Genomic DNA, 13,336 nt, shown 5'->3' with positions numbered 1-13,336 from the left:
CTATCATACCAGAGTTAGTATCCTGAATACAGACCAAAGACGATCCCTTATCATCAGATAAAAGTTCCTATACCTAGGATAGAATACATCATATTATGGTGCCTTTAGTCATCATGGGCTCTCTGGAATTCTCCACTACTTTAAAACAGGAAACAAGAGCTTATTTTGAAAGCAGACTAAAAACATACATCTTTTTATAATATTTTAGTTAGGTTTAAAAGTGTGTGATTATCTTATTCCTTTTTTGTACTGTTGTTTTATTGTAATACATTCTTATGTTATATATGTTTTCGAGCGGTGAAGCCGCTCCAATGCACAGCTTTGTGTGTCCGTGACTTCATGTTGTTGACATCCTCAGACGTCATCATTGTGATGAAAGACTCACTTCAAAACGAGTGTGATCCCCAGAAGGAGTGAGTGCATTCTCCGGCAGCGGCAGCAGCCACGGCACTGCCGCCAATTGCCGGAACGTGCCGGCACTTCCGCACCTTCCGGCACCTTCCGGCCCGGTTCCGGCGAGCCCACCCCCATCAAAAACGGTTGAGAAATGACAGAGTTACCATTTGGGGGCCCCGGGGGGTTCCTGGGGGTCCCCGAACATTGAGACCCCCAAAGACGCAACCAGGGGGGCGACACAATCACAACGAGCCCACGCCCGTCCAAAACGGTTGAAAAATGACAGAGTTACCATTTGGGTTCCCTGGGGGGTCTCGGGGGGGGTCCCTGGGGGTCCCTGATCCTTCCGGGAAGTGCCGGCACGTGCCGGCACTTCCGGAAGGTGCCGGCATGTGCCGGCACTTCCCGGCACGTGCCGGCACTTCCCGGAAGGATCGGGGACCCCCAGGGACCCCCCCCCCCGAGACCCCACAGGGACCCCCAAATGGTAACTCTGTCATTTTTCAACCGTTTTGGACGGGGGTGGGCTCGTTGTGATTGTGTCGCCCCCTGGGGGCGTCTTTGAGGTCTCAAGGTTCGGGGACCCCCAGGGACCCCCGCCTCCCCGAGACCCCCAAATGGTAACTGTCATTTTTCAACCGTTTTGGACAGGGGTGGGCTCGTTGTGACCCCCCGCCACCCACCGGCACATGCCGGAACCTTCCAGCACGTGCCGGCACTTCTGGGAAGTGCATGTGCCGGGAAGTGCTGGCACGTGCTGGAAGGTGCATGTGCCGGGAAGTGCCGGCACGTGCCGGCAATTGGCGGCAGTGCCGTGGCTGCTGCCGCTGCCGGAGAATGCACTCGCTGTCTCTCATGATCTTTTTTTAATGTTAATGTTGCAGCATTTGCATGTCATGTTATATAATGCAATACCTCCATATTTTCCATGTTCCTATATGACTGTATGTTTTACCATGTTTGATCTTTGCATATTTTGTATTTTTATTTTGAAGCATACCGAGTCTACGTCTGTCTTATGAAATGTGCTATATAAATGAATTAGATTTGATATAACCGTTTATCCTGCCTGAACATTTCTGTCTACCTCAAAGAGAACAGTGCTCTTAGGGTTTGGAGGTCAGAGTAATGATGTCAAAGGCTATTATTTTATTCTGTGCTACAGTAGTACATGACAAAAGTCAACATGTCACCAACAGAGTTTTAAACACATTCTGGGCACTGATGAAGGCTGGATAGCCGAAACGTTTGTCCATTTGTTTCAAATATTAAATAAACTATTTTAACTGCAGTCTTGGTGTGTGTGCGACCCACTACCCTTTATTTTGATATGTTTTGAACGGGTGGCGCACCTATAGTCAGAGCGCGGTGGTCATATGAAGATTAAAACACATTCTGGGGACATCCTGGAAGAAATGTGTGGTATGCTATCATGCTAGTCCGCAAGGCATTGCCATAATTACAATTGTCTTGGTTCCTTGGCATTAGGAAGAGAAAGAGAAAGCATTATTTCAGTTGTTGACACAGCAGAGTAAGATTAGGATTCAAATTAAATAATTTTATCTCAGAGAGCGTACAAATGGAACCAAATGGACCAGATCCAATTGAACGCTCTCAGAGTTACATTCAACCTAATGGAGGACACACCGGCATTCCGAAGCCCGCTATTCCGACGCAACGCCATTCTGAGTTGCCCGCATGTCTCCCCCCTTCTCCGCTCCCTCCATTGGCTCCTGGTCGCGGCCCGCACAGAGTACAAAACTCTGATGCTGGCCTTCAAATCAACCAAAGGTATGGCACCCCCATATCTTGAAAGTCTGATCGAACCCTACAAAGCCTCCCGCTCACTCAGATCAGCCAAGGCAGGCAGGGAGGCTAGAAGTTAGCTTACATATGACTCTTAAAGCCTATTTTTATGTATTGGATGTATTACCATGTTTTGTTCGTGCTTACTTTAAATCGCTCTGGATTAAGAGTGTCTGTTAAATGCCTAAATTGTAAATTGTCCCTAACCCTAAATTCCTAACCGCTTGCGGAAGCCACGTAGTCGGAATGGTGGTGGGTCGGAATGCCACTCTGTCCTTCCTAACTATCAATAATTTAGCTCAAAGATACAGACCCTCAATGGTCCATTTGGTTCCTAACTATGGAGCCCCCATGGCGGGTAGCTGGACCCCACATTGAATACCGGTATAGGTTTAAAGGGTCCCAAGACAGTGTAGGCTCAGACACGTACGCGGTCATAGTTCGGTCTTGATCTTGTGCATCAGGTCTTTCTGGTCCACCATGTCCGTCTGTCTGGTCCAGCGGTGGTAGGCCAGCAGGGCAATGTTCTTGGCGGCTACCGAGCTCATCTCCATGGCGCTGCCGGCCCACTCGATCCCGTTGAGGTAGTAGAGGTTGGGGTGGAGCTCCACCGGCGGCAGGCCCGCCTGCCCGCTGCCGTAGCTGGGATAGGCCTGCCACTCGGTCACCTGCACCGAGTAGTAGGACCTGGGGGAAGGAAGGACACCAGGTCAGAGTATTGTCATCATGTTACCTGCATACATGTTCAATGTCGAGGTACACAACCAGTCCACCAGAGCCAGTATAGCAGATGTGGTGCCTCCTGCTTTTAAAAGTAAAGTGGGTGAAGGCTCATTTACTAGTGGAGCAACCACGAAACCAGTGTTAAACTGACCACCAATCTGAGGTCATTTAAACAGCAGACAAAAACATGGCTATTGGAAAAGGTTCATGTTAAAAGGTTAGATAAGGGAGCACTTATGTACTATGAATGTGCTGTATATGTCAGGGGTTCTCAACATTTTTGGCTGGGGACCCCCGAAAATGGTATGGCCATGTCTCACGACCCCCACACCGCCCCCCTTCCCACCACCAATAGAATTTCCATTTTCCAGGCATTCAGTTGGCTGTAAAAAGAAAATCACTTTCATTTTTTTTAATAATTTGGGGACCCCCAAAATAGTTTCTGGACACCCAGAGGGGTCGCGACCAGGTTAAGAACCCCTGGTATATGTCACTGTCATATGCTTTGTATTGTAATGTATTTTTAACTTATTGGTCTGTTTAATGTGAGAGAGGACCTCAATGGAAATAAGTCTTTGGACTTTGAAATCCTCAAATTGCTGCTTTTATAATTGCTTTTCTAAATCAATCAATCAAATTGTGTCCCCTATGATGCATGCATCAATGAATGAACTGAATGAAGTTCAGCTGTTGGACTGCTGACAAAAATGGAAGGGTTCATTCGCTTCCATTTGTACCTCTCACAGTAAAGGCGGTTCCTTGAAATTAAAAACATGTGAGAACCACTGACAGAGAGCTACAGAGAGCTACTACGTGGGTGGATCTTAATTTCCATCCACCAGCTGTTTAAAAACCAGGAAGAGGGTTCGATTCCCGCTCGGGACGCTGTGGGTGCTGGCGGCGTGTTTCCTCCTCCAGTGCCCTCCTATCAGTGCCCATCCCCGAAGGCGGGGTTGGCGAAAGGGCCTTTCTGTGTGGAGTTTGCATGTTCTCCCCGTGTCCCCTAGGGTAGATACCCTCACAAAAAACATGCAGTAATCCTGGTCACTAAATTGCCTCCCCCTGGCCAGCCGGGGCGCCTGATGGAGGGGAAAGGAACTGGTTGGAATAACGTGTTCCTCCACACATTACGTCCAACCAGGGAAACTCCCCCCTGTCAGGTGAAAAGGAGCAACTTGGACACTCAGGCATGAAGGAAGCATGAGTTCAAGTCTGTTGCTCTCCCCTTGTCCCCCATATATGGGGACTAGGTTGGTGGAGGGTGTGTAGAGCCCAGGATCACATTAGATGATTGACACAGGGGTGAAAAATGGGTTACAAAATCGTGGGATAAAAAATATATATAAAAAAAAAACAGGAAGAGACACCTGCCGCTTGTGGCATTTGGCATCTTGGTGAATCTACTGTCTCTGTGATGCGTCGAGACCATAGGTCGAGACGCTATAGCCCGCCCTAAGTTATTCCTGATTGGTTTGTATACCTGGTGCGGCTGGTTCCTCTCATTGGGTTGGTTAACTCGCCAGTAAATCAGAGGCAGAATAGGGCAGGCTCACCGTGTCCCTGTCAAAATGTTATAATGTAGTACTATTGAGACTATTGAGAGCGGAAAATATGTGTGTGAAATGGCTAGTGTGGTAAAAGGTTAAATTGCATGACTCACTCTCAAAGGGTGAGTCATGCACCCTTTGATCGACTATTTTCAAATGGCCAAAAGGGCTGAATAAGTAGTTAATGTATGTTTTGCAATAATAATACAACTCTACAAAGTAACTAGTAACTAAAGTTTTCAAATAAATGTAGTGGAGTAAAAGTACAATATTTGCCTCTAGACGTAGTGGAGTACTGGAAATTGGAAATACAAGGATAGGCATTAAAAAGCTACCAGCTTCCGCCTATACCTTTTCATTCATGTCAAATGAGTTTAATACATGATTCTTCTTGTAATGTTCCAACGGCATAAGATCGAAATTCATTCAAAGTAGAAATAACAAAAAATTGTACTTAAGTACCGTACTTAAGTAAATGTACTTAGTTACTTTCCACCACTGGACAGTGTCTTGACTTGGCTCTTGACCACGGGTTGACTGAGAGAGCCACTGACCTGAACAGGGTCTTGAGTTGGCTCTTGTCAGCACCTCCGCCACGAGTAGGGCAACAAAATGTGCCAAAAAGTGCCAAGCCAAGCCCAGGCCCCAAGCACCTTGGCCGGTAGTCCAAGTCTGACAGTGTGCCGCGGGTTCAACTCCAAATCCCGACGGCCTTTACTGCATGTCACCCCCCAATCTCTCTCCCCCATTTCCTGTCAGCCCACTGTCTGTCCCTCTATAAAAAATAAAATAAAATAAAGGCGAAAGCCACAAAAAACATTTAAAAAGTTCCAAGCCCATAATAAGTAGCCAATTTGCATGAGGAAACGGCACTCTTGTCGGGAGGGGGGGGGCAGCACAAATATATGCAGAGTAGGGCAACCAAATGGTCAGTGACGTCATGGCTCTTGTCCAGGACTTGACTGAAAGCTCTACTGACCTGAACAGGGTCTTGAGTTGGCTCTTGTCCAGGGGCCGCGGCGAGAACACCTTGTAGACACCGGCCTCCTGCGGCTGCTTGCGCCGGAAGCCCGCCGAGACGTTGACGGGACACACGCTGGCCGCGCTGTTGAAGAACAGGCGGTCAGCGTCGGTGGTCAGAACGCTGGCGAAGGGGAAGAGGCGGGGGTCCGGGAAGCCGAAGAACGAGGTGTTGAGGTAGCCGTGCACCACTGTGGCCACCGTGCGCTGGTAGTCGCCCGGCAGTGGATCGAGCGGCAGCGAAAAGCCTTGGAAGTGAACCCCGGAGCCCACGCTGGCCTGGAGGGGTGTGGCCAACACCACGATGTCATACATCTCCGTCCCTTCCACCCCCGCCGGCACCGTGGTGAAGCCCAGCTGGTACTGGACCGCATCCCCTGTAGGAGGAAATATCATCAGTGACGTGGTGACGCCCAGCTGGTACTGGACTGAATCCCCTGTAGGAGGAAATATCATCAGTGACGTGGTGAAACCCAGCTGGTACTGGACTGAATACCCTGTAGGAGGAAATATCATCAGTGACGTGGTGAAGCCCAGCTGGTACTGGACTGAATCCCCTGTAGGAGGAAATATCATCAGTAGTTCACAAAGTGGGCTCTGAAGACAATGTTTGGACATTTTTCAATCATTTAGCATTTTAAATGCAACACAGATCTTCTCTTCTTGGGGTCCCTGGCACACTAGATATCGCTGCTGTCGGGAAGAAACCACCTAATTCCAAAATGTTCATTTTTCAGAAAATTAGGAAGACCGTATATTTTGAAAACAAAGCAATACAAAGCAAGGCCTCATCAAAGTTGCTGTTGCGACTTATATTGCCAATTATGTGCATGAGAGGGGGAGATGTGGTGGAGTTAGTTGCTTAAGCAGACAGTTTGAGGGTCCAATGGAGTTGAGGTTTTGTCCGAAGCGCTTTTTAATACTTTTCATTGGTTCAATATTTCCAAAACAACACACAGACGTAAAGGGTGTTCACTAGTACTGATTTATGCAAAAATAATTGAGTTAGGTGGTTTCGTCCCGACAGCAACGATTTCCGATGGGGGTCCGCAGCCAAATACCTATCAAAAAATACCTGTCGACAACAGTTTGAGAAACGCTGGCCTACCGGAGCGGACGGGGGAGATGGTGTGGACGCGGGCCTGCACCAGGTTGGCATTAGCTTGCTTTAGCAGACCAGAGCAGACCAGCTTGTTGCCTCCTTCCACTGCCCACAGGTTGGCCTGGGCACCGGCCAGAGACACAGCACCTGGAATGGACATGTGCACAACGGAATATAATGGTTGGTCTGGGCGCCGGCCAGAGACAGCACCTGGAATAGACATGTGCACAACGGAATATATGCACAGAGAGACAGACAGAACTAGTTTTAAATACATTGAAGGCTGTTTATTCAATTACATTTATCCATATTTAACATGAACCCAAACATCCCTCTTGAGGGAATGTCATAACAGGCAAAGATTCAGCGAAAATAGGCAAACATTGGTGTTTTTGTTTTTGTAATAATCGAAATATAGAAAGTAACGTTGCTCACTTGTCTGTGAGATGTAGTGGAGTAGAAGTATTAAGTATTTGAAAATGGACATGGTTAATGTACTTGATTAATAATAATAATAATAACTAGGAAAACAATCGCTGCAAACAGAGATAAGGCAGGACCAAGCAGGAAGGCTTAAATAATATGCACAAAAAGCCATAGAAACATGGAAGACTGAACTTGAGAAAAAGAAGACCATGGAATTGTGACAGGGATGTTTTTTTATAGTGGGGGGCAGGGTTCTTGATTACTGGATTTTGAACCCATGACCTTGTGTTCCAAAGGCAAGAGCTCTACCTACCGAGCTAACTGGACACAATCAGTTCTTCCATTGTTAACAGCAAAATCATTCAGTGTTTTTGTAGCAAGTTGCGCAAGGATAACTAATGATAAAGCTGGGTATAAAGATAAATGAATTGACTGCATATAAAACAGAAAATGTACCAGATTCGGATGAGGAGCTCAATGAGTGAGTGAAATTGTATTGTAACTACCATGACTAAATCAGCTAAAAGTAACTCTATCAATGATAAAGCAGAGGAAAACAAAAACAATCATCGTTAGCTCTGGAAGCTACTAAAAAATAAACTAGGCTGCGGTCAGAAACTAGGTTTTCAAAAAAACATCAAATCGTATGACACTTTCATCACTGACAAGCTTGATGTGGCCAACTACTTGAACATCTTCTTTACAAACATAGCAACAACTCTGGTTAACAAACTGCCCTCCCACTCTGGGCTCTTTGGTATAGAGCACATTAAAACCTTCTTTCTTAGCTTACGCATGTTTCATGATAAATGCTTTTATGTGATGTATTCCCATGCTTTTGTTCTTGCTTAATGTAAGTCACTCTGGATTAAGAGCGTCTGCTAAATGCCTAAATTGTAAATTGTAAATTGTACAGAAACCTAGGTGTTTGTAAAGACGATTTTAAACTAGTTATGGTGAGAACTGATGAGGTACTTAAGAAATTGAGTGCCCTCCAACCCCACAAGGCCACTGGCCATGACAATATTCCCTCCAATTTTAAATTGCGACTCCTCCACCATTTTCTCTTTCCTATAGATATTGTACCCTTCTATCTTTACTAAATAACTGCTTATTGTTGGACCTAGACGTGTTTCTGAAATTGCCAAGATGTGTAAATTACGTATGTTCCAAAATAATTTGTCCTGTACTTTGTTTCTTAAACTGCAAATATTCAAGTGAGCTATTTTTTCCCTTTTTTGGCAATGTGAAATTACTTTGCACGGCTGCTATTTTTGCAAAGATGATTCACAACTAAAAACGACTAAAGAAAATGTACTTTATTAGGAAAAGAGACTGTGGAATAATAGTGACTCTCCACTGACCTACAAACGCAGGGATGCTGACATTCTGACCGTAGTTGACCCTCATGATGGGCGCGATCACCTCGTCTATGAAGCGCTGTGACACGCCCAGCTCCAGCAGCGAATCAGAGAGCGGACGCCGGGTCATGTTGATGAAGCCACTCCCACCCAGCGAAGCCAGCAGCTCCTCCACCGAGCTGAAAGCGTGGCCATGAGCCTGGTACTTATAAATCCTACCACACACGCACACGCACACACACACACTCCAATTATATTATTATAAAATCGATTGCAGAAGAACAAAGTAGGTAGAGAAAGATGGCAATATGGAGAGGCAGAGACGCACGCACGCACGCACACACACACACACACACACACACACACACACACACACACACACACACACACACACACACACACACACACACACACACGTAACTACTAGCCCTATAGCACACCTCATGAACTTCTCCATGATCTCCTCCACCCACATCTGCAGGCGGATGAAGCTGATGCCGTAGCGCCACCACAGACGGAACAGGTCCAGCAGGTACCAGTCCGTCTCCTCCAGGATCACCTCCTCGCCGTTGAACACCGCCGTCCTACCCGCCACGCTGCGCCGGTACTTCAGACCTGATGACATCATGGATTAAAGCTAAATTCATTCTCACGACTGAAAGCCACCAGCTCATAATGTGTGATCCGTGAAACAGGGCGACAGGAGCCCGCCCCTCCCGCCCCTAGCAATGTTTCATAAACAATTAACACAATTTGTAAAGTTAGGTGTTCAAATGCTCTAATCTTTGGGTTAGAAAACATGCTGGCTCCTATGAAATCCAAATGACTGAAAATAACTTTTCTTGGTCTTGACTTGGACTCTCTTTAGGTGGACTCGACTACAACACTACTAATATTGCAATGTCGAATTAAAAAAAACATTATGTAGCGCTAGTATCTTGAACATTCCAACAACTACTAACAGACCCTGTACTCAAATGAGTGTTTTGTGTGTGTGTGTGTGTGTGTGTGTGTGTGTGTGTGTGTGTGTGTGTGTGTGTGTGTGTGTGTGTGTGTGTAATGTATGAACAAACCAAGCTGTTTGACAAAGTCCTGCATGTGGAGGTTGAGGGAGTGGATGATGGAGCCTCCGGACTCATATTGCTGGTGATTGACTGTCACCGTGGCCAGTCGACCACCGACCTGGCCCTTCTCGTACACGTCCACTTGGACTTCAGGGCCAAAGTGCTGGCGCAGGAAATGTGCTGTAGCACTGCCGCCTATCCCCGCCCCAACCACCGCTGCACCACAGAGACACGAGAGAGAGAGAGAGAGAGAGAGAGAAAATAATATATATTGTCGCAGTCGGGCAGAAACCTCTTACCTAATATCTCCATATTTTAACTTTTAGAGTTTTCTTCGTACATTAACGTCCTACTCGATCATACTATGGCGTCACACAAAAATAACTGTTTTGGATATATGGAGTTATATTAGGATATTAGGAGTTATATTAGGAGTGGGGTCCGAGTAGGGGTCAGAGTGGGGTCTGGGGACCCCGAGGGGTCCTTAAAGGGCTTACGAGGGGTCCCCAGCTAAATTACAGGTAGATTGGAACTAAACTGACCTTAAAAGGTCTGTACTACAGTATAAAAATGTATTTGTACAATCAGTTATGGGGGTCCATGGCCTAGATTTTCATATCAAACTCGGGTTACTTGAATTACTATAATTTTGAGAATGACTATAATGTCCAAATAGAATGGGTGGCAGTGGCTCGTGTCGAAGTGTCCTTGAGCAAGACACTGAAACCCTAATTGCTCCTGATGTGCGTGAATGAGTGAATGTAATGCACTATCTATGTAAAGCTCCTTGGATAAAGGCGCTATATAAATGCACCATTTACCATAGAGATAATCTAATCTTTGAGGACCCCCTCTAAAATGAGATGATGCATCTCAGGGTTTATCCTTTCAATAAAGGTATTATATAATCTATCCCCACCTGAAGCATGCCCCTATCCATGTTCAGAGTGAATAAGAGGCAGCCGTTTCTAAGAAGCAATCGGGAACCCATTGGCAAAACAAAGGAAAATAGCGCACTTGCAGTCTGTCTTGAGAGACTACTAAGAAGTCTAAGAAGTAGCTTCGGTACCCAGGCTTTTATTTTTAAGTGGTGCAACCACTTTCTTAAGTAGCTTTGTGTGTGCCTGGCTGGCTGGCTGGTTGGCATGGCTACCTGTGTCTGAGCACGGAAATCGCATTTGGTTGGTTTTCAAAACAAAGTGTTACTGTTGTGCAGCCTAACACACACATACATATTAACTGTATGATTTCAGGTGTATCAGTACAGTACAGTACAGTACAGTACAGTACAGTACAGTACAGTACAGTACAGTACAGTGACCCCCTGGCGACCCCCACATGGTAACTCTGTAATTTCTCAACCGTTTTGGACGCGGGGCGGCTCACCGGAACCGGCCCGGCCCACTGGGTGCGTTCCAGGGAGGTCTGGATGTTCCGGCCTCCGGGGACCCCCCCGGCCGATTCTAAAAGCTGACCTAAGTTTTCTGAAAAACTTCAAATATTTGTAATTTTGGATACTAGTGTACATACTGTACAGACAGTACAGAACCCCAAAAGGGGTTCCAGAATTGTATGGTTAGAGGGTCTGTAGGCTACTCGTCTGTAGGTGCTCTTTGAGAGCGGTTTTGAAGGAAAGTGATTCACATTTCTTAATGGCTGTTGGATTATAGTTGCATAGGAGAGAAATAAAATGTAATCCCTTGTTTGTTTCCACTTGCCTATTTTTGACGGCGGAGATCCGTCCGGGTGAGATGATCCCGGGTCATCATCAGCACCCAGCACCGTCGTCCCCATCATCAGGACCAGAAGCACCAGGAGGAGCATCGGAGACAGACAGAGCAGCATGGCCGACAACAGAGAACACACACCCCGGCCCGGACACGATATTTGGGTCTGTAGGCGGCGTGTCCAAACTCGGACCACAACGTGCTGCTGCTGCAAGGGCGGCGATCACTGCATTGTCATCATTTTATACCGTCTAATGCTGTTTAGCCTGTTTTGTTACAATTAGTTCTATCGTAGCAATTCACCTCTCAAACTATGATGTTCCTGTATTATTTATTATTGGGCGCAGGATCTCAAATTAAAATGCATTTTTAAAAGACGGCGATGTAGTTTATGATCATTATAACTCTAGGTATGATGCAGTCATGCATGCAGATGTCCCGTCAGCGAGATGCGATTGCAGTGCAGTCATCCTGTAGATTACAACATCCGGCAACATTGTGAATCATGTGACCTTATCCTTCAACCAATCGCATCAGTTCTGTTGTGTATCGATTGCCTTTTTGAGCCTTTATTAAAAAATGCACTTTTAAGTTAAAACGTGAATAACTTTGCAACATAATTAAAAGAAGCCACTATATCATGAAGTGCAGAGACATAAGACATCAAGGCAAGAAATCATACAATAATATTTAAAATCGTTAAACTCTGGACTAGGTCTTTAAATAAAAGCACATATAAAGAGGATATAGTGATTTACTGATTCATCGTTTCAGAATCAGATTCAAGGAGACCTAACGGCAATGACAGACATGGTCCCGCCTCCATTCAGAACCAGCAGGTTCCTTCCTGATCAGCTCAGGCTGCAAACAGCCTCATACATGATTGATGATTCATACAAATTGTATTAGAGACCAGTCATATTATATGACCTCAGCTGCCTAACTCAGTGGCAAAACATGTGCATAAGCAAATTGATAACCAGGTCCATCATAAGCATGAATATCATAATATTGCACATAGGCCTACAGTCAATCTCTGCTACAGTCAGCAGATTGACTATGTGCAATATTATGATATTTATGCTTGTTCCTGCTCATTCCGTTTGCTTTGTTTACATAATCTGCTAGGGTTCTTCATGTATTTCTGTCTGTAATAAACTCTAGTGCAATACGTGGCCTGGTGGTGTTGACATACAGTATGTTAGTGCCATAAAATAAATATATAGGGGGAGAACGGGGTAAGAGCCAGTGGGTATGTTGAACCACCCCCTTTATCTAGAAAACTAGAAAACTGTGTTGCCATGTGACCTTAACATTCAAATATCATGTGGTTCAATTTACCCCTTACATGGGGCAAATTGAGCCATGTCATATTTTCATGGCCCATTGTCATAGATGCTTACTCATCATTTCAATTGATAGAAGACATCCTGAAATGTGTAGATCATTATTTATTGCCATCTCATTTTGCCTTGCTTCCAGGACAACTTAAGCAAAAAGTGGTTCATCTTACCCCGTTCTCCCCTAAATATAAAGGCCTCTCTTGATGTACACAACATTTCCAACTTTCTTTAATTTTGATCGTTAGTGACAAAAATGAACCACCTCTTGAATCCTCTGTACAATTTGTTGCCCGTTTTGTTTTTGCTTATCTGTGCTAAACGGCTTGACTTATTCTCTGTCATGTGTTTATTGACCTTCAATTGCTTCTCAGACCCAAAACTAAAGATTAACTAATCGTTGGATAAGATTGTGTCCACAATTCCATGCTGTATTGATGTTGGTACCACCATTTGATGACATTTAACCTCTCAGACCCAAAACTAAAGATCAACTAATCGTTGGATAAGATTGTGTCCACAATTCCATGCTGTATTGATGTTGGTACCATTAGGAGAGACAACAGGAAAATATTGATCAAATGAACTATTCTACATTGTCTAATTGTTTAGACTTCTTGTAAATTAATTAACTGATGCAGATGTTTAACAATAATTGAACTCTTGAGAGTTAAAGATCCTAAAGGGCTAATCCTATCCATCATTTAGCTGGGGACCACCTGGAACCCCCTCAAGGACCACAGGTTGAAAACCACTGACATAAACCCTATAGGCCTACTATGTTGACAGTCCGCCAGGGGTCTAGTCGATCTACAATTCACAAT

At 45.3% G+C, this 13,336-nt stretch overlaps 2 protein-coding genes across 2 annotated transcripts in view; one reads left to right on the top strand and one right to left on the bottom strand.

Annotated features, from left to right (window-relative positions):
• cyb5d2 (cytochrome b5 domain containing 2) overlaps positions 1-13,336 on the top strand; it is a 592,339-nt gene that overhangs the window by 50,212 nt on the left and 528,791 nt on the right. The window lies entirely within an intron of this gene.
• Positions 1,523-11,621, bottom strand: pcyox1l (prenylcysteine oxidase 1 like). Its single transcript, XM_080779600.1, has 7 exons — positions 11,164-11,621; positions 9,455-9,661; positions 8,822-8,996; positions 8,385-8,596; positions 6,601-6,741; positions 5,452-5,869; positions 1,523-2,889 (listed from the first exon to the last, which is right to left on the bottom strand). The coding sequence occupies exons 1-7, from the start codon at positions 11,288-11,290 to the stop codon at positions 2,637-2,639; spliced, it is 1,533 nt and encodes a 510-aa protein (XP_080635726.1). The 5' UTR covers positions 11,291-11,621; the 3' UTR covers positions 1,523-2,636.

The sequence above is a fragment of the Protomyctophum bolini genome (genome assembly GCF_963924005.1).
Source record: "Protomyctophum bolini genome assembly, chromosome: 13".
NCBI lineage: Eukaryota > Metazoa > Chordata > Actinopteri > Myctophiformes > Myctophidae > Protomyctophum > Protomyctophum bolini.
Note: the sequence above shows the minus strand (reverse complement) of the source record. Positions and strands in the feature narration are given on the sequence as shown.